Genomic DNA, 20,706 nt, shown 5'->3' on the forward strand with positions numbered 1-20,706 from the left:
CAATCCCGCAAACATAAGATTTTGGATAGAAGTGGATTCAGCGGTTTCAGGAATGTTCATAGCATTTCTGACAGCATTAACTAGAAACTCCGTGTCCTCAGAGGAGAATATCTCTTAGTGTTCCTCTATGTACAAGGTTCAATGACTTCACCTTCCTCTTAAGAATTGGAACCCGAAGAAACAATATATCCAGACAGGCTTTACATAGGGCCTTATTATATCCTTCATGCAGTATAATAGCCCAAACCCTGCTGCACAGGAACAGGAAACACTGAGGGGGTATGGAGGGAGGGGCCTTTTTAACCTCTCTCGTGCTTCCTGTTCCTATGCAGATGGGGGCAATCTCATGTGGTGTCGTCGTGAGTGGACAACCTGAAAACACTGACTACCCTATGGTAAAAGTTACAGGTCTTGGTGCTGCTGTGTTCCAGGAAACTGATTGGGAAACACTGCACTTAGTAAATAAAAACAGCAGAATGCCATCTGTCCTGTTCTACATTGAAGTGGAATAAGAAATATGTCATAGAGGCAGTGTAAGAGAAGATCCTTTGGCAGTAGGGTTTTCTTACCTCACACGACTGCTTGCTATCCATTATTTTTAAAATGGTGTCTTTCAGAGCATGGTGAACAAATGGAGTAGCAGTTGCCTTCATATACTGCTCCATAAGTGTGCTTGCTAAGGTTGTTGCTCGAAAAAGAGTCGTAGCTTCATCTAGATTGTAGTATAATGTAACACGTAAAATAAACAACATTGGATCAAAACCATTTATATTCACTTGCATATACAAAATCAGAGCAACAAAGGGAGGATTATTTAAAATGTTAAGCCCCTTTACAGGAGCCGATTATTGGGCAAATAAGAGATAATCGACCCGTGTAAAAGAGCAAGTGGTTGGCCAACGTACAAGAGAACACTTGTTTGTCGACTGACTGGATATTATGTTTAACCCCTTAAGGACACAGGGCGTACCTGTATGCCCTGAGTCCACTCCCTTTCTATAATGCAAGGTCACACTAACAACGGCCGGGACCCGTGGCTAATCGTGCACGTCAGCGATCGCATTGCCACGGGACCATCGTGGTGAAACCGAGATGTCCCGATCAGCTAGGACGCATCAGGAGGGTACCTTACCTGCCTCCTGTGCGTCCAATCACCAAATGTCTGCTCCGTGCCTGAGATCCAGGCAGGAGCAGTCAAGCGGCAGAAGATAATAAAGATCATTTAACCCTTCCCTTATAAAAGTTCAAATCACCCCCCTTTTCCCAATAAAAAAAAAACCAGTGTAAATAAAAATAAACATGTGGTATTGCCACGTGCGGAAATGTCTGAATTATAAAAAATATATCGTCAATTAAACCGCACAGTCAAAGGCATCCAAAATAGCGTATTTTTGGTCACTTTTTAAACCATTAAAAATGCATAAAAAGCGATCAAAAAGTCAGATCAAAACAAAAATGGTACCAATAAATACTTCAGATCATGGCGCAAAAAATGAGCCCTCATACCGCCCCATAAAATAAAATAAAAAGTTATAGGGGTCAGAAGATGGCAATATTAAACGTATTAATTTTCGTGCATGTAGTTACGATTTTTTTCTGTGTGACATGTCAAGTTTAAAAAAAAAAAAAAAAAAAAAAAAGGGAAAATGGTTAATGAAATGTAAAAATCTACAATAGTTAAATTAAACAATTTAGCTGTAAACCATAATGCATAGATTCTCTTTCCCATTCAACTTTTAATGTAGTTATTCTACCCCTTCATAAAATACTGACTGAATCAAATAAGGTGTTCTTTACCTTCCACGGTGATCTCCTTGTCATTTAGTGTTCGCAAAAGTAAATATTCCATTTTTTCATGTAGGAAAATCCGCAATAAAATGCTAGCAAGTAGTGTTCGATCCTGTCCACATACATGTGACAATGCATTTACAACATGCAACTCCTTCTGAAGTATAAGCTGCAAGAGGCAAAAAAATGTGTCATAATATACAACCATTGCATCATATACATTAAATGTATTGTCTTGGGACTTCCCTAAATCAAAGAGCAGGGAGCCACTAAAGGAAATCGTCTCACTCTGGCAGACCTGTCCCATTTATGAATTACATCAACCCAAAATGACACTTATGCTTATTTAAGGGGCTCAATTTTGACAGGAGACTCAGGACTCTATACTTGAAATTGCAGGGGGTCTCAGCAGTCAGACTCAGCTGTCTTTGTTGGCTTCATACACTGACTAGAGCAGCAATGCAAATGCACATCTGCTAGTACTTTATTTAAGTTCCTACTTACTGCGGTCATGCAATGAAGAGGACCAAGGGGCTCAGATGAGCCGTGGAACTACCACCAGTGCCCCACGTCATCAAAAATGTGTGACTCATACTGTGGGTATGGAATAAGTGTGTGCGGGTGTGTGTGTGTGTGTGTGTGTGTGTGTGTGTGTGTGTGTGTGTGTGTAATACCACGTCTCCTGTGACAGTCACTGCAGCTTCCAATGCAATATCAACTAATCCTGGGAGTTTAGGATATTTGTCAGGGACAATCCCTTTGATTTCTTGTGCCAATTTTGGGAAATGAGTGAACAACAGAATATAGCTACAACTACAGCAGCTTAGGCCTCTTTCGGCACTTCCTCATAAAAGCCCGGGGAAACAGCGTACGAGGCATATGCCCGGACCTGGGACTGCCCGCACGCTGCACCGCATCGCTAAACGTAAGTAACCCATGCTACTTAGTAACTACCTACTTTAAGCTGGCATTACCAATATGCTGGCTTTACTTTACTAGTATAAATAGCTGGTTAAACTTAATAAGTGTATATGTCCTACTCTAGTGTCCCGGATATCAGCATCCTTTCTTTAAGGGACCTCATACTCCTCACATGGACCTTAAAAGCACAGCAATGCAGTAAAGGGGTCAGTATCATATTAAACCAACGTCCCTATCAGACTATCGTACGTTATATATGTATCTAACTCCGGTATATTACATATACCCCTACAGAAGCCTAATTTTGGCACCTGGAGAGACTATACATTATCCTATGGACAATATTCATGTACACCCACCAGAGGTACTCTATATTACATATCTATCTTATATATGAGTACTCCTTTTAGTCACCTTATTATCTTACTATTGTATATATCATATAGGTGACATATCGTGTATCATAAATGAATTGATAATCTATCAGAGCCTCTACTATATTTGAGGTAGGTAGTCCAGCTCACATATGAGTTACTCACAATACATCTTCATACACTATCATCTTATAGTATTTATTTATCTTTGTAGAATTTCGGTGGCTTTACCTGGAACTATCACCTAGGTCCATATTTATCATTGGGCATTGTATACAAGAATCTTCTACATTGATACCTCCTTAAATAATCTGAGTAAGAAAGCGGTCACAGATATCAATACCTCCTCTGCTCATCTGCACCCACATGCACCACTCCCTGATGAGTTGTGCCACCCTGTATTTTGCAACAACGAAACGGGTTGGATATTGATCCAATTGTTGTTATATTGTTTGCAAGTATTACTAAATTGTGTTACCTGTATACTGCAACATATCTATCTTCACCAGTGGATTGGAGGTTTATTAACTTAATACCACTGTTAACCTAATACCCTAATGTAAGAACAAGACAGGAGGGTAAGATAGGAGGTACCGGTTGCAGGCTGGCCGTCGCAAGGAGGGCCTCCCTGCAGTAATAGGTAGGGGGCCTTGTGCGCTAGCAGGGTCAGTATAGACCGGGTCATAGTGGTAGGCCAATATCTGTGGCCATTTGTAACTACACTTGTTATGCATTAATATTTTATGTATGTTTGAATAAAAGCTATATTTTATTATCTGTGTATTCCTAATTTCTCTTTCACACTATGAAATAGTTCCGTTTAGGAACTTCCATCACCAGTTCCGTCACTATATCGGCGAAACCCGGCCGTTACAAAACCCCTGAAGGCCTTGACTAAATCGCATTGCAGCCTATGGGGTTTTGTAACTGCCCGTTTGCACCCGTATATGCCCATAATTCATTACGGGCGTTATATAGTGACGCCACATCGTGGCGGAAGAATTACTGCATGCAGTAATTTTTCCGCCACAATGTCCCGTCACTGTATAACGCCCGAAATTAATTACGGGCATATACGGGTGCAAACGGGCAGTTACAAAACCCCATAGGCTGCAATGCGATTTAGTCAAGGCCTTCAGGGGTTTTGTAACGGCCGGGTTTCGCCGATATAGTGACGGAACTGGTGACGGAAGTTCCTAAACGGAACTATTTCATAGTGTGAAAGAGACCTAACAAACAGGTAATACAAAAAAATATATAAAAATGCTAACAGCCGTACCTCTTTGAATTCATTGTACTCTTCTACTGGCATGATTCTCTCCATAGAGTACCTTGCTCGGACTCGCAGAGACCCTGGCTCTATACCTTTTAGTGGTATGTGAGAACTGAGCTGAAACCATTCATCTATTGCGTGTCCTTTTTGCAGTCGATTTAACTGGCAGCGCATGAATACTGGTGAATAGGAAAGAAAGTCATGTTTAGGATTCATATACAGCCAACTTACAATTCTGAATTTATCTATAACCACAATTTTGGAAAAACTAAGTCACTACTTACATATGTCAGGATCTTTGCTTTTCTTTGTTTTGTTACTTAGGCTAATTTCAAATCTGTTTATATCCGGGGATAAATCGCTGCAAAACACACAGAACTGTTTCAGAAACAGTCAGTTCAGAGAATTTAGTTTCATGCAAAGTTCTTTTTACTAAAGGTGGTGTCCTTAAGTAATTACATAACCTATAAATGCAAGTATCCTAACATTTCATGGGCTTGTCTCACAAATCTTTTTATATAGAAGCTAGCTCAGTAATCTAAAGCCAGTGAGTGGCAGTTTTGCAAGCAAGAACACCCAGCTGATCAGGATGGCAGGTAACAATGCAAGGTAACTCAATGATGGTTTAGTGGTAGTCGCATGGATAAATTCTAATAGCCAATGACTACAAAGTTTGTTTCTGTGTTGTCTATCATAAATATAACTGTATGATGGCTCTAAAATAAATATAACTGTATGATGGCTCTAAGCTTATGGTTGTATGGAGCTGTAATACAGCACCCAAAGAAGTCTATAGTCCCATTCTGTAAGATTGGTTAGATACATTTATACTTACTCAAAGAAAAACTCTTCTGACCATACAGGATTCTGGCCTTCCCTGGCATGTGTCTTTGCTACCTGTACACAATTCAGGTAAATATTACAATATGGACTAGTGAAATGTTTGACTGGGAGCTTGTGAGCTTCTTCTATGTGCAAATGAAGACTGCTGACCTAGAAGAGGGAAAAAAACAACAAGATAAAGTAAAGTTAAAAAATATGTACAAAACAGATATGGAGGCTGGGTCCGCATTACAAATGAACAATTCAGAGCAGATGTCTTCTAGGAAAATTACTTACAATACATTGCACATCACTTCTAAGTAAACAACGTGTAACAGAGAGAAACAATGGCAAGAGAGGAGAACACCAAGTTACTAAATAACTATAAATATATAATCAATATACCACTGGAGTATATCTCAAGGCAGACAACAAGTGTTTCATTGTTTTAACTGGATGCATATCCACATGTCTTAACCCCTTAAGGACTCAGGACGTACCTGTACATCCTGAGTCCACTCCCGTTCTATAACACGGGGCCACAGCGTCATAATGGGTCAGGCCCGGCACCTAGGAATGTCCGGGACCCGTGGTTAATAGCGCGCGGCACTGATCGCGGTGCCGCAAGCTAATAACCATTTAGACACGGCGTAAAACAGCGCCAGTAAGCTCAGGGGGCTGTTCGGGATCGCTGCAGCGAAATCGCGGCATCCGGAACAGCTGTAAGACACGAGGAGGGTCCCCTTACCTGCCTCCTGGTGTCCGATCGCCGAATGACTGCTCAGTGCCCGAGATCCAGGTGGTGCAAAAAATAAGCCATCATATGGATTTTTAGGTGCAAAATTGAAAGGGTTATGATTTTTTAAAGGTAAGGTGGAAAAAACGAAAGTGCAAAAATGGAAAAAGTCCTTAAGGGGTTAAAGGGGCACTCCAAGGAAAACAAGTTTTTTTTTTTTTTAAATCAACTGGTGCCAAAAAGTTAAACAGATTTGCAAATTACTTCTATTTAAAAAGAGCCAATTTCTTCCAAACATGTCCTGTACGGTTGTGTGTAGTATTACAACTCTTAGCTCCATTCACTTCAATAGAATTGGGCTGCAATACCACTCCCCCCGAGGACATGAGTGGAACTATTTTTCTAATCCTGCATAACCCCTTAAAACTCAATGGCTGTCCTGCTTTGCTTAGCTAAGTGAACTGTTTTATCTACACAAACTCCTTCTCACTTGTCCTGTAGGTGAAGATGATGGTGAAGAGAAGGTTTGGGCCTCTCATTCTATTGGCCACTGGATCCCCAGCAAGGATAATGTGTATTTGGTGGAAAACAATTAAAACATTTGCAACAGTAAATTAGAAAATAATTATTTAAAAAGGTACCGGAGGTATTTAAAAATATTTCACATGACAGGATGACGCAGGGGCCAAGCATTGCCTTTCCCACTCTCTTGCGTATGTGAGCCGAGATGGTCCTATAGACTTACATTATGAGACACTGCCACAAGGCACAAAGCCAGGAGAGAATGCACTTAGTGCAGACTTCTGTAATCTTTTAAAGACAACTGCTGCAATAATTTTGTTTAACTCAAACCTGCCACCTGATTTACATAAGACCAGTCTATTGTATGAACAATTTTTGAATGTATGCAGTATACCGTATTTTTCGCCGTATAAGACGCACTTTTTCTTCCCCAAAACTGGGGGGGGGAGTTGGTGCATCTTATACGGCGAATACACCCCTATCGCGGTGGTCCCTGCGGCCATCAACGGCCGGGACCCGCGGCTAATACAGGACATCACCGATCACGGTGATGCCCTGTACTAACCCTTCAGACGCGGCGATCAAAGCTGACCGGCGTGTCTGAAGCAAAAATAACACTAACCCGGCTGCTCAGTTGGGTTGTTCGGGACCGCCGCGATTTCACCACGGCGGACCCGAAAAGCCCGACTGAACAGCCGGGTTAGTGCTTACAGGACACAGGGAGGGACCTTACCTGCCTCCTCGGTGTCTGCTCCGTGCCGGGATCCCCTGTATGGCCGGCACTCTCCTTCCTCGTCATCACGTCGTTGCGTACGTGCGTCACGACATGATGGCGGCGACGGAGAGCGAGGATACCCGGCCGGCAGCAGAGACGTTCCGGAGCGACGGGGACATGGCGACAGCGATGGAGCGACATCCAGGGCAGCGGTGACTGGTCCGGAGCGGCGGGGACACGTGAGTATTACCTCCTATGCAGTGGTCTTATAGGGCGAAAAATACGGTAATATCGGGCCATGATTTAGAAAGACTAACCTGTCTAAGCCGTTTATTAGAAGAGGCTTGTGTTGTTTTTCGTAGACTGCAAAATGCCTGAAGACTTTTCATCCAATCCTAACAAAATACAAAAGAAAATAAAGAATTCATCCAAGGTTTATAAATTTGTGACATCTTCATACAACTACAGATACAACTTTATTCAGCAATCAGAAAACAGCTGGTAATGTTTACATAATGGCACCTAAAGCGCATAATATATTAAAAACATATGTGGACATTTTCACGCATCCTCAATAGAGGGCAACCAAATATTTTTTGGAACACAGCTAAACATCCAGATTTCCCTACACATATGCAAATTTGGCTTAACCCCTTAGGGACCCATTTTCACGTTTAAGGACTCAGCCCTTGTTTGCAATTCTGACCACTGTCGCTTTATGCACTAATAACTCTGGGATGCTTTTACCTTTTATTCTGATTCCGAGACTTTTTTTGTGACATATTCTACTTTAACATAGTGGTAAATTTTTGTCGTTACTTGTATCCTCTCTTGGTGAAAAATACCAAAATTTAATGAAAATTTTGAAAATGTTGCATTTTTCTAACTTTGAAACTCTCTGCTTGTAAGGAAAATGGATATTCCAAATAAATTATATATTGATTCACATAAACAATATGTCTACTTTATAAAGTTCATAAAGTTGACATGTTTTTACTTTTTGAAGACATTAGAGGGCTTCAAAGTATAGAATCAATTTTCAAAATTTTCACAAAAATTTCTAAAGCCTTTCTGTGAGAAATACCCCATGTTAGCCCTTTAGGCGTTTCACAAGAATAACAGCAAAGTGGAAGAGAAAAATCTAAATCTGAATTTTTTACACTGACATGTTCTTGTAGCCCCATTTTTTTCATTTTTAAAAGTGGTATCAGGAGAAAAAGCCCCCAAAATTTGTAGCCCAATTTCCCTCGAGTATGGAAATACCTCATATGTTTACATAAAGTGCTCCGCGGGGTCACAACATGGCTCAAGAGGGAAAGAGCAACGGTGGGATTTTGGAGAGCAAATTTTGCTGTCATAGTTTTTGGGGGCCATATTGCATTTAGCAAAAAAAAATAATAATTATTGAGGCAACTTGCAAACCCCCCAATGCTGTTGACTCTGTGCCCCATGACCCATTTTTTTGGGGAAAAAAAGTAAAGATATTTTCAGGGGTATTGGGAAAGAGGTCTTGGTGTCTTTTTTTTGTCTGTTTTTTTTAGGAGGGGGGGGGGTGTTTAGTTTTAAAATTTGGAAGAAAATGTACTCTGGACTGGTACATTAGAGTAGAATTCTGGGGAATTAACATTAGGGAGAAGGATTAAAAATGTAGTGCTCCAGGGAAGTGTAATACTCCCTGAAACAATCTCTAATGCAAAGGTCTGGATGATCGGGACAGGTGTCACATTGAGTGGTGGGGTCCTTCTGTATCGCCCTCCTGTGACACACCCTGCATTTTTTCTGAGGTTGTCCCTTCTTTCCACCTCCGGGGGCCCCAAAGGTGCTCCGACCCGCTCTTTGGCGGTCACCAAAGATGAGGGCCTTTAGAACTTCCTCTTGGAAATGCAGGTATGTCCCTGTGTTGCCAGCGTACGGGGACAGTACAAAAGAGTTATACATGGCAATCTGTACAAAGTAGACCGTAACTTTTTTGTACCATGCCCATGTTTTCCGCATGGTGTTATATGGCTTGAGGACTTGATCAGAAAGATCAACTCCCTCCATATACTGATTGTAGACCAGAATACAATCAGGCTTGAGGACCGGTCCCACGGTACCTTGCACAGGGACAGGGGTGCTGCCGTTCCCATGAATAGTGGTGAGCATAAGGACATCCCTCTTATCCTTATACCTGAACAGCAACAGGTTTTCATGGGAAAAGGCACGCGACTTACCGTGGGGGATAGGAGTCTGAAGGGGATAGGTCAGAAGGCCTCTGATTCTTTTGCACTGTCCCACAAGCGAGCGTGGATCTGGCAGAGAGGGATACTAGTATAAAAGTTATCCACGTAAAAGGTGGTAACCCTTATCCAGCAATGGGTGCAAAAAGTCCCAAACGATTTTCCCACTAACACCCAGAGTGGGGGAACATTCTGGGTCTCAATACGGGAATCTTGTCCCTCGTACACTATAAACTTGCAAGTGTACCCGAAGGTACTCTCGCAAAGTTTATCCATCTTCACACCATACAGCGCCTGCTTGGTGGGAAAGTACGCGCGGAAGCTGAGTTTTCCCTTAAAGCTGAGAGACTCATAAATAGTGACCTCCCTTCCAGGGACATAGGCCTCCCAAAATTTGGCGAGGATATGCCACATTATCAGTGGTGGTGTATATTACGCCACTGATCATCCTCCTTTTCCGGGTCATCGGGTCACATGTGACCCCAATGACCCGGAATCGCCGCAGATAGCCAGTCTGAATTGACCGGTGATCGCGGTGCAGGGTCCGGAATTCCCACTGGCGTACAGATACGCCCTGATTCCTTAAGTACCAGGATGTCAGAGCGTGCCTATACGCCCTGTGTCCTTAAGGGGTTAACCAAGCATGCATGTATTTTCAATAGATAGAGGAGAGTAAACTTTCAAAAGACTTTTCTATAGTTGGCTTAACTCCAAAGAGAATCAAAAGAATTGAGCAATTAAGCATTGAAATGCCCAGTCCTTCCTTACTTTGACATCTGTCGATGAAGAGTCAGGAGACCTCCATACACAAGATAGTTGGCCTATCATGGCAAACTCCATACTAGGTTAAAATGTCTTCATGGTTTTTTGGATGAACTGATATACTGTTACACAGCTGGCATATCCAGATATCAGATATCCAGATGTCCATATCAACCAATCAGATCGCTTCTTTCATTTTTCAGAGGCCTTTTATAAAATGAAATAAAAATGAAAGAAGCGATCTGATTGGTGGATATGGGCAACTCAGCAACTTTACTTCGGGACAGGTTTTGATAAATCTCCCCCTAGGAGTGTATTTTTGAGCCAGAAAAATGTATGTATGTAAGTGACCTGTGGTTCTATGGGAGTTCTGAAACTACAACTTTCCAGCATGCCCTGACAGCCCTAGATTGTCAAGTGACTTCTGTTTCCTTATATCAGAGCAATATTACGACAGACAGAAGTTAATCTCTGATATTCAGGTTTAAGATGTGCTTTAAAGCTAGAAATCTGTGTAAAAAGCATAGGGAATCTAACAGACCTCTGCACACACACACACGAATACAGGGAAAATGGTCAATAATACTATGTGGGCATGGTAGTCGGGACTCTTCGTAAAATCAGCCGACTGGTTTTCCTGACATAACCTTAAAGGGGTAGTCCAGTGGTGAAAAACTTATCCCCTATCCTAAGGATAGGGGATAAGTTTGAGATCGCGGGGGGTCCGACCGCTGGGGCCCCCTGCGATCTCTCTGTACGGGGCCCCGGCTCTCCGCCGAGATAGCGGGTGTCGACCCCCGCACGAGGCGGCGGCCGACAAGCCCCCTCAATACATCTCTATGGCAGAGCCGGAGATTGCCGAAGACAGCGCTTCGGCTCTGCCATAGAGTTGTATTGAGGGGGCGTGTCGGCCGCCGCCTCGTGCGGAGGTCGACACGCCCCCTTCCCGCGGGCTGTCGGGGCTCCGTACAGGAGATCGCAGGGGGCCCCAGCGGTCGGACCCCCCGCGATCTGCAACTTATCCCCTATCCTTAGGATAGGGGATAAGTTGCTCACCACTGAATCACCACTGGACTACTCCTTTAAAGGGGTACTCCGGTGGGAATTTTTATTTTTATTTTTTTTAACTCAACTGATGCCAGAAAGTTAAAACAGAACGGTGATAATCACTTCTATTTAAAAATCTTAATCCTTCCAGTACTTATCAGCTGCTGTTTGCTCCACAGGAAGTTCTTTTCTTTTTGAATTTCTTTTCTGTCTGACCACAGTGCTCTCTGCTGCCACCTCTGTCCATTTTAGAAACTGTCCAGAGTAGGAGCAAATCCCCATAGCAAACCTCTCCTGCTCTGGACAGTTCCTGACATACACAGAGGTGTCAGCAAAGAGCACTGTGGTCAGGCAGAAAGGAAATTCAAGAAGAAAAGAACTTGCTCTGTAGCACATAGCAACTAAGTAGTACTGGAAGGATTAGGATTTTTAAATAGAAGTAAATTACAAGTCTATTTAACTTTCTGATTTAATTTTTTTTCCCTCCACCGGAGTACCCCTTTAAGCTTATAACTCAGATGTGCAAAGTTTTCTTATATTAGAGAAATAGCTAAGAAAATTACAAGCTCATAGACCTGTCATTACATTATAAATATGTGGGTATTATAGAAAAATTACCTCAGCTTGTTCTGGAGTTTCCCCAGCAAAATAGAATATATAATGCTCCTCACTAAAGTGCTGAACTACAATTTGGAAACAGTTTGGCCTGAAAGAAAAAAAAAAAAAAAAAAAAGGACATTTATAATACAAATCCTCTTTAACCCCTTAAGGACCCAGCCCATTTTCACCTTAATGACCCGAGCATTTTTTGCACATCTGACCACTGTCACTTTAAGCTAATAACTCTGGAATGCTTTTACTTATGAATTTGATTCAGACAGAGTTTTTTCAAAACATATTCTACTTTAACATAGTGGTACATTTTGTCGATACTTGCATAATTTCTTGGTAAAAAATTCAAAAATTTCATGAAAAATTTGAAAATGTTGCATTTTTTTTTAACTTTGAAGCTCTCTGCTTGTAAGGAAAATAGACATTCCAAATAAATTATATATTGAGTCACATATAGAATATGTTTGCATCATAAAGTTGACATGTTTTTACTTTTGGAAGAGATTAGAAGGCTTCAAAGTTCAGCAGCAATTTTCCAATTTTTTACAAAATTTTCAAAAACGGAATTTTTCAGGGACCAGTTCAGATTTGAAGTGGATTTGAAGGGCCTTCATATTAAAAAAATACCCCATAAATGACCCCATTATAAAAACTGCACCCCTCAATGTATACAAAATGACATTCAGAAAGTTTGTTAACCCTTTAGGTGTTTCACAGGAATAGCAGCAAAGTGAAGTAGAAACTTCAAAATCTAATTTTTTACACTAAAATGTTATTGTAGACCCAGTTTCTGAATTTTTACAAGGGGTAAAAGGTGAAAAATCCCCCCAAAATGTGTAACCCAATTTCTCTCGAGTAAGGAAATACCTCATATGTGTTCTGTGGGTGCACTATAGGGCTCAGAAGCAAAGGAGCAACAATGGGATTTTGGAGAGTGAATTTTGCTGAAATGGTTTTTGGGGGGCATATCACATTCAGGAAGCCCCTATGGTGCCATAAAAGCATAATAAAAAAAAAAAAAAAAAAAAAAAAAAAAAAACACATGTCATACTATTTGGGAAACACTACACCCCTCATGGCACGTAACAAGGGTACAGTGAGTCTTAACACCCCACAGGTGTTTGACAACTTTTTGGTAAAGTCGGATGTGTAAATTACATTATTTTTTTTTCACAAAAATGCTGTTTTTTTCACTATTCTGGCACCATGGGGGCTTTGTAAATGCACATGGCCTTCAATTCCAGACACATTCTCTCACCAAAAGCCCAATGGCGCTCCTTCTCTTCTGAGCACTGTAGTTCGCCCGCAGAGCACTTTACATCCACATATGGGGTATTTATATACTCAGAAGAAATGGTGTTAGAAATTTCGGGGGGCTTTTTTCCTATTTCCCCTTGTGAAAATGAAAAATTTGGGATAACGCCAGCATTTTAGTGAAAAAATTTAATATTTTTCATGTCCAATTTAAAGTAAATTCTTCAAACACCTGTGGGGTGTTAAGGCTCACTATCTCTTATTTTTTTGCGTTCATGTCAGAACCGCTGTAACGATCAGCCACCCCTGTGCAAATCACCTCAAATGTACAGAGTGCGCTCTCACTCCTGAGCCTTGTTGTGCACCCGCAGAGCACTTTACATCCACATATGGGGTATTTCCGTACTCAGGAGAAATTGCATTACAAATTTTGAGGGTCTTTTTTTCCTTTTACCTCTTGTGAAAATCAAAAGTATGGGGCAACAACAGCATGTTAGTGTAAAAAAATGAAAACATTTTTACAATAACATGCTGGATGCTGGAGAAGAACCCCAACTTTACCTTTTCATAAGGGGTGAAAGAAAAAGCCTCCACAATTTGTTGCGCAATTTCTCCCGAGTACCGAAATACCCCATATGTGGCCGTAAACTGTTGCCTTGAAATACGACAGGGCTCCGAAGTGAGAGTGCGCCATGCGCATTTGAGGCCTAAATTAGGAATTTGCATAGGGACGGACCCGGAAGCTAGAATTACACTTCTGATACCAAAATTACCCTACGGCAGTGTTTCCCAAACAGGGTGCCTCCAGCTGTTGCAAAACTCCCAGCATGCCTGGACAGTCAATTTGCAACCGCTGGAGGCTCCATTATGGAAACATTGCCGTAACAGACTTTTATCATTTTTATTGGTGGGGGGAGTAACTGTGTAAGGGTATGTGTTTGAGCTGCAGCGGAAAATTTGCTGCATCTCAAACTTGCAACGAGAAGCTTACTGTAAAGCCCCGCCCGTGTATGTACCCTGTACATTCACTTTTGGGGGGGGACCTCCAGCTGTTGCAAAACTACAACTCCTAGCACGGCTCTTTGGCTGTCCATGAATGCTGGGGTTTGTAGCTATGCAACAGCTGGAGGCACACTGGTTGCAAAACAGAGTTTGTTACTTAACTCAGTGTTTTTCGCAACCAGTGTGCCTTCAGCTATTGCAAAACTACAACTCCCAGCATGTACGGTCTGTCAGTGCATGCTGGGAGTTGTAGTTTGCAACAGCTGAAGGCACACTGGTTGCGAAACACTGAGTTAGGTAAACTGTTTTGCAACCAGTGTGCCTTCAGCTGTTGCAAAAGCTACAATCCCCAGCACGGACAGCCGAAGGGCATGCTGGGACTTGTAGTTATGCAACAGCTAGAGGCACACTACTAAAACTCTCAGCATGCCCTTTGGCTGCCCATGCATGCTGGGGGTTGTAGTTCTGCAACAGCTGGAAGCACACTGGTTGCAAAACACAGAGTTTGTTACTTAACTCAGTGTTTCGCAACCAGTGTGCCTCCAGCTGTTGCAAAACTACAACTCCAAACATGTATGGTCTATCAGTGAGTTAGGTAAACTGTGTTTCGCAACCAGTGTGCCCTCAGCTGTTGCAAAACTACAACTCTTAGCATGCACTTACAGCTGAATGAAGGGCATGCTGGGACTTGTAGTTATGCAATTGCTGGAGGCACATTTTTTCATAGAAAAAATGTGCCTCCAGCTGTTGCCTAACTACAGCATGCAAAAACTACCATAGGGCATGCTGGGAGTTGTAGTTGTGCCTCCTGCTGTTGCATAACAACTCCCAGCATGCCCTTTTGTGCATGCTGGGAGATGTTGCTAGGCAACAGCCGGAGGCACAGCCTCACCTCCTGCTGCTGCGCACGCCCTGCCTGTCATCCTGTCACCACCACTGTCTCCGCTTCGGGGGCCCCAACCAACCGCCGATGCCGGGGGATCAGGGGCCCCCACTACAGGTACACACTCCCGGCACCCGCTCTCACCCTCCAGAGTAGGGGCGGAGCGGGTGCCGTTAGGGACACCCCCACAGCAGGCATCCTGATTTGTCGGCTGGTAACGGCCAACAAATCAGGACGATCAGGAGGTAGCACCAGTGCCACCTCACTCCTGCTGCTAAAGGGTGATAGGTGCCATGTCGGACGGCACCTATCACCCTTTTTTTCCGGGTCACTGGGGACCCGATTGACTCGGAATTGCCACAGATCGCAAGGAGCGCGGTGGGGACCGGAATTCCCAGGTACGCCCTGTTTCTTTATGTCCCAGGACGTCAGGGCATACCTGTACGCCCTGGGTCCTTAAGGGGGTTAATATTTAGGTAAAGTAATGTCTAGTACAATTAACTTCTACTATCAGCAACACTGCAAAAAGAGTGAAGAATTACATGCCCATATAAAAGACACTCCCTCCCACATTATCATAATTCTATAAGGAGGACATATGGCAAGCAGTTGTCCATATGTAATATGTATGTATATAGCATAGATGAGACTACAATTCAACGAATACTGACAAAACGTAAAAGGGTTCTCGTATGTGGACTGTAAAACTTCTAGAGTAATCTACTGGAGAGCTCTGCTGCAGCTGCTCCTAAGCCTCTAAAAGTGGTGAAAAACATCTAAATGACAAAGGTATGATGAATTTCCAATGAAAATGTTCTATAAACTAATTTTCACTGGATGAAGGCTATAAACCCATAGCATTTAAAATTAATATACAACATTTGAAAGGGGAACCCTTCTCCTCTACCTTTAATTTAAAGTGGTTTTCATAAAAAAACATTTATCAGTGTAAGAGATAAACGTATATTTCTTTGGGGCCCCACAGATCAGGGGGGTTGAGTAACATATGGGGAATGCCTAGCAATCATACATTTATGGCCTATCCTATCAGATTTTGTGTGATGACCCAGGGTTGTCCAGTGAAAATGATCTTGTGCTGTCTACAGCAAGCGTTCTTAGGGTGGGTTCATACAACGATTTTGCTATACGGTTTTGGCATAAGGTTTCATAAAAAAAAAACGTATGCAATTGTACAGAAAACCGTGCCCATAGACTTCCCATTCAAAACTGTATGCACCATAATGCATACGGTTGTCTCCTTTGTTGCCAGTACATGTACTCCTTGAAGAGACTCCCCAGTAACTTGTTGGTATGACGGCATTAGTCGCAGCCAATTATTAAAATAAACTGTACTCAACTAAACTTCTGCAGGGGAATTGGAGGAGAAAGGAACAGCCAAACAAACAAAAAAACGCATTGGTTGGAACATCTCACCTGCCAAACAGACTGTCATGGACGACATAGACAGAACACACACTCAAATCAATTAATCCTTTGGGCTTTGTTGCACGTTTTTCACTCTCAAAAAAAATAAGCTGGGCGTCATTACCCTCTAAGATAAAATACAAATTCTTCCACCGTTTGCCTTTACCTACAAAGAAACATACATAACGTGTTAGCAAACTCTGACACAGTACTTAGAAAGACGACCATATCTGGCCTAATACCTCCCTTGTCCAGGGATTGGCTTAATGATCAGTAAGTGGCGTTGCGACCGGGGTGCGGCCCGCACCGGGTGACCCCATCCTGATGGGCTGACACCAGGTACGCCCCCGGTCCTCACTTGCGCTGTCTCTGTAATAGCACCCCCCCCCTCCCCCGTCCTCACTTGCGCTGTCTCACTTGTCTCCGTACTAGTAGCACCCCCGTGAGTGACGTCACTCGCAGAGCGCCCGGAGAGAAGGAGTGCTTCGCTGGATGGGTGAGTGTGTGTCTGTCTCACTCGATCTCTGTTTGTGTGTCTCTGTCTGTGTGTGTGTGTGTGTGACAGTGACTCTCTGTGTGTGTGTGTGACTCTGTGTGACTGTGTGTGTGTGTTTGTTTGAACCAGCGATCTAATGTGGGGAGACTGACCTATTGTGGGGAACATGCAAGGGAACCTGTGGCCTAATGGGGGGGAAACTACTACCAAATGTGGGGAAACTGCTACCTAATGTGTGGAATCTGTGCTACCTAATGTGTGGAATCTGTGCTACCTAATGTGGGGAATCTCTGCTACCTAATGTGGGGAATCTCTGCTACCTAATGTGGGGAATCTCTGCTACCTAATGTGGGGAATCTCTGCTACCTAATGTGGGGAATCTCTGCTACCTAATGTGGGGAATCTCTGCTACCTAATGTGGGGAATCTCTGCTACCTAATGTGGGGAATCTCTGCTACCTAATGTGGGGAATCTCTGCTACCTAATGTGGGGAATCTCTGCTACCTAATGTGGGGAATCTCTGCTACCTAATGTGGGGAAATTACTACCTAATGTGGGGTAACTGGTACCAAATGTGGGGAATCTATGCTACCTAATGTGGGGAAACTGATACCTACCTAATGTGGGGGAACTGCTACCTACCTTAAGTGGGGGAACTGCTGCCTACCTAATGCTCCCCCCTGGCAGTAGCACCCTCATCATCCACCAGCAAACCCCCCCCAGCAGCAGCACCTCCATCAGCAGATCCTGATGGTGGATAATGGGGGTGCTCCTGCCAGGAGGATGATGCTGCCGATGGATGATGGGGGTGATACTGCCAGGGGGGATGGCCAGTAGCACCCTCATCATCCTCCAGCAACCCCCCCCCCCCCAGTACTAGCACTCCCATCATCCACTAGCAACACCACCAGATTTATATTCAGAGGGTACAGTATGTGGCAGATTTATATTCAGAGGGTACAGTATGTGTTGGTATTATATTCAGAATGTACAGTGTGTGGTAGTATTATATTCAGTGGGTACGGTGTATGGAAGGTTTATAATCAAAGAGTGTAGTGTATAGTAGTATTATATTTAGAGGGTACAATGTGTGGCGGTATTATAATCAGGGGTTCAGTATGTGGCAGATTTATATTCAGAGTGTACTGTATGTGTTGGTATTATATTCAGAATGTACATATTTGTGGTAGTATTATATTCAGTGGGTATGGTGTATGGAAGGTTTATAATCAAAGAGTATAGTGCATAGTAGTATTATATTTAGAGGATACAGTGTCTGGCAGGTTTATAATAATTATTGTTTTCATATAGAGGATGAGAATGTGCTGACATAGTGAGGAGTCATCTGGGCGTCACATTCTACAGACAGAAGTTGCTGGACCAGGCGGTATGTACCATCTGAATTAGATAACGGAAGACTATAGAGAAGACGTCACCTGTAGTCACTGATATCATTGTGTATTCTCCTCACTATAGAGAAGATGTTACCTGTAGTCACTGATATTCTTGTGTATTCTCCTCACTATAGAGAAGACGTCACCTGTAATTACTGATATCATTGTGTATTCCCCTCACTATAGAAAAGACGTCACCTGTAATCACTGCTATCATTGTACATTCTCCTCACTATAGAGAAGACGTCACCTGTAATCACTGATATCATTGTGTATTCTCCTCACTATAGAGAAGACGTTACCTGTAGTCGTTGATGATATTGTGTATTCTCCTCACTATAGAGAAGACGTCACCTGTAGTCACTGATATCATTCTGTATTCTCCTCTCTATGTCCTATCAGAGCTGGAGTCACTTGTCAGTTCTACAGTTATGATGAGTGAAACTACAACTCCCAGCATAACCTCACCACTGCATAAAGGGGTACTCTACCGGAAAATATTTTTTTTTTTAATCAACTGGTGCTACAAAGTTAAACAGATTTATAAATTACTTCTACTTAAAAATCTTAATCCTCCCAGTACTTATTAGCTGCTGTATAAGTGATTCATAGGAAGTTCTTTTCTTTTTTAATTTATTTTCTGTCTGACCACAGTGCTCTGTGCTGACACCCCTGTCCATATCAAGAACTGTCCATAGTAGGAGCAAATCCCCATTGCAAACCTATCCTGCTCTGGACAGTTCCCAACATGGACAGACAGAGCACTGTGGACAGACTGGAAAGAACTACACAACTTCCTGTGGAGAATACAACAGCTGATAAGTACTGTAAGGATTAAGATTTTAAATAGAAGTAATTTAAAAATCTGTTCAACACTCTGGCACCAGTTGATATAAAAGTAAATGTTTTCCAGTGGAGTACCCCTTTAAGTAATTATGGGAGCTGTATATTTAAATGGTGAAAACATATTTAACACTTTCCTATTCTGTGGCAACTGGTATATCTAATTATTATACTGGAATTTCTCACTATGCGCTACACCAGTGGTGTCTGTCACAACAGGCTAAAAACTTACTGACGGGAGGGGGGAGGTATGGGGCGACACCATTTTCTACCGCACCGGCTGACACCAACCCTAGCAACGACACTGTGATCAGGCTTTAATCAGGGGCGGGGCTATGATGCCACGAGCTCCCGGCGCCGGCTCCAGCGTGCGGAACAGTTTGTTCCAAACGCTGAGCAGCTGAGTACCCCTTTAAGCAGTGTTTTGTCCATAGTGAGCAAATAACCAGTGTGCTACTGTTCTGTCACATGACAGCACTGATATGAGCACGTAGAACAATCAAATGTATGGGCTATATACAGTGGACAAAATGACTGCATAAAACAACATAAAACAAAAAAAAAAATGCATCAACTGTAGTTTAACAAATCCAGGACTTAAAAAAAAAATTCAAAAAAATTAACGCTGGAAGAGCCGCCCCAAACTAACAGTATATGACTATGTGCACAATCACAGAGAGGGAGATTTATCAAAACCTGTCCAGAGGAAACGTTGCTGTGTTGCCCATAGCAACCAATCAGATCGCTTCTTTCATTTTTCAGAGGCCTTTTAAAAAAAAATAAAAGTAGTGTTCTGATTGTTTGCTATGGGCACCTCAGCAACTTTTAAATGGATCCAAACAGATCCCACTGACTTTAATGGGGTCAGTCTTTTCTTGCAGCATTTGAGTGAAGAAGAAATTACAACTTGCAGTATTTTTTTTCTTCGATCATGCCACACTATTTTGATGGATTCTGCAAACTGAGCTCCCTGGTGCAGATGTGAAGGAGTCATAAGCCTGTAGAGCAGTGTTTTCCAACCAGGGTGCCTCCAGCTGTTGCAAAACTACAACTCCCAGCATGCCCCGACAGCCAAAGGCTGTCCGGGCATGCTGGGAGTTGTAGTTTTGCAACAGCTGGAGGCACCCTGGTTGGAAAACTCTGCTGTAGAGGGCTAAGTGTGTCAAGTGCCCTATGTAAATGGAGCCTAATGCTTTTGAGAAATGAGAACACTCTCCTGCAACTGGTTCCTAAGTCTAATGACAATTCCAATTTCAAAAGAAAAAAAGAGCAGGTTCCCTTTACACATAAGGGTGAGTTCAGATGCTGCAGATTTACAGTGCAGATTCCACACCTCAAGTCTCCACCAAGTTAGAGAATAATATGTGGATGGAATTTTGAAAACCCCATCCAAACTTAGGGAAACATGATCTTGATTTTTACTCCATCAATGAATAAAGGTGAAACCTACATGTAACATGTGGATTTCACTGCACAAATACCATGACATTTCAGCAAGATTCATGGCAGAAAAATTCCTCCATGTTAGGACCCAGTCTTATTAATGGTACGTAGAGGAAGATGGGGGACCTGACTGTACCCCTGACAAAACTACCATAAGTGCAAATGTGTCCAATAA

General features: G+C 42.6%; 1 protein-coding gene across 4 annotated transcripts in view; it reads right to left on the bottom strand.

Moving 5' to 3' along the window:
- Positions 1-20,706, bottom strand: part of RASA1 (RAS p21 protein activator 1) — a 107,510-nt gene that overhangs the window by 33,225 nt on the left and 53,579 nt on the right. For all 4 annotated transcript variants that reach the window (XM_056538741.1, XM_056538760.1, XM_056538752.1 and 1 more), the window contains exons 11-18: positions 16,365-16,521; positions 11,798-11,885; positions 7,469-7,546; positions 5,192-5,349; positions 4,641-4,717; positions 4,363-4,535; positions 1,798-1,957; positions 570-712 (exon numbers count right to left, since the gene is read on the bottom strand). In XM_056538741.1, the coding sequence (XP_056394716.1) occupies positions 570-712; positions 1,798-1,957; positions 4,363-4,535; positions 4,641-4,717; positions 5,192-5,349; positions 7,469-7,546; positions 11,798-11,885; positions 16,365-16,521 (1,034 nt within the window). The remainder of the gene's footprint in view (positions 1-569; positions 713-1,797; positions 1,958-4,362; positions 4,536-4,640; positions 4,718-5,191; positions 5,350-7,468; positions 7,547-11,797; positions 11,886-16,364; positions 16,522-20,706) is intronic.

This window comes from Hyla sarda, chromosome 1, assembly GCF_029499605.1.
Source record: "Hyla sarda isolate aHylSar1 chromosome 1, aHylSar1.hap1, whole genome shotgun sequence".
Classification (NCBI taxonomy): domain Eukaryota; kingdom Metazoa; phylum Chordata; class Amphibia; order Anura; family Hylidae; genus Hyla; species Hyla sarda.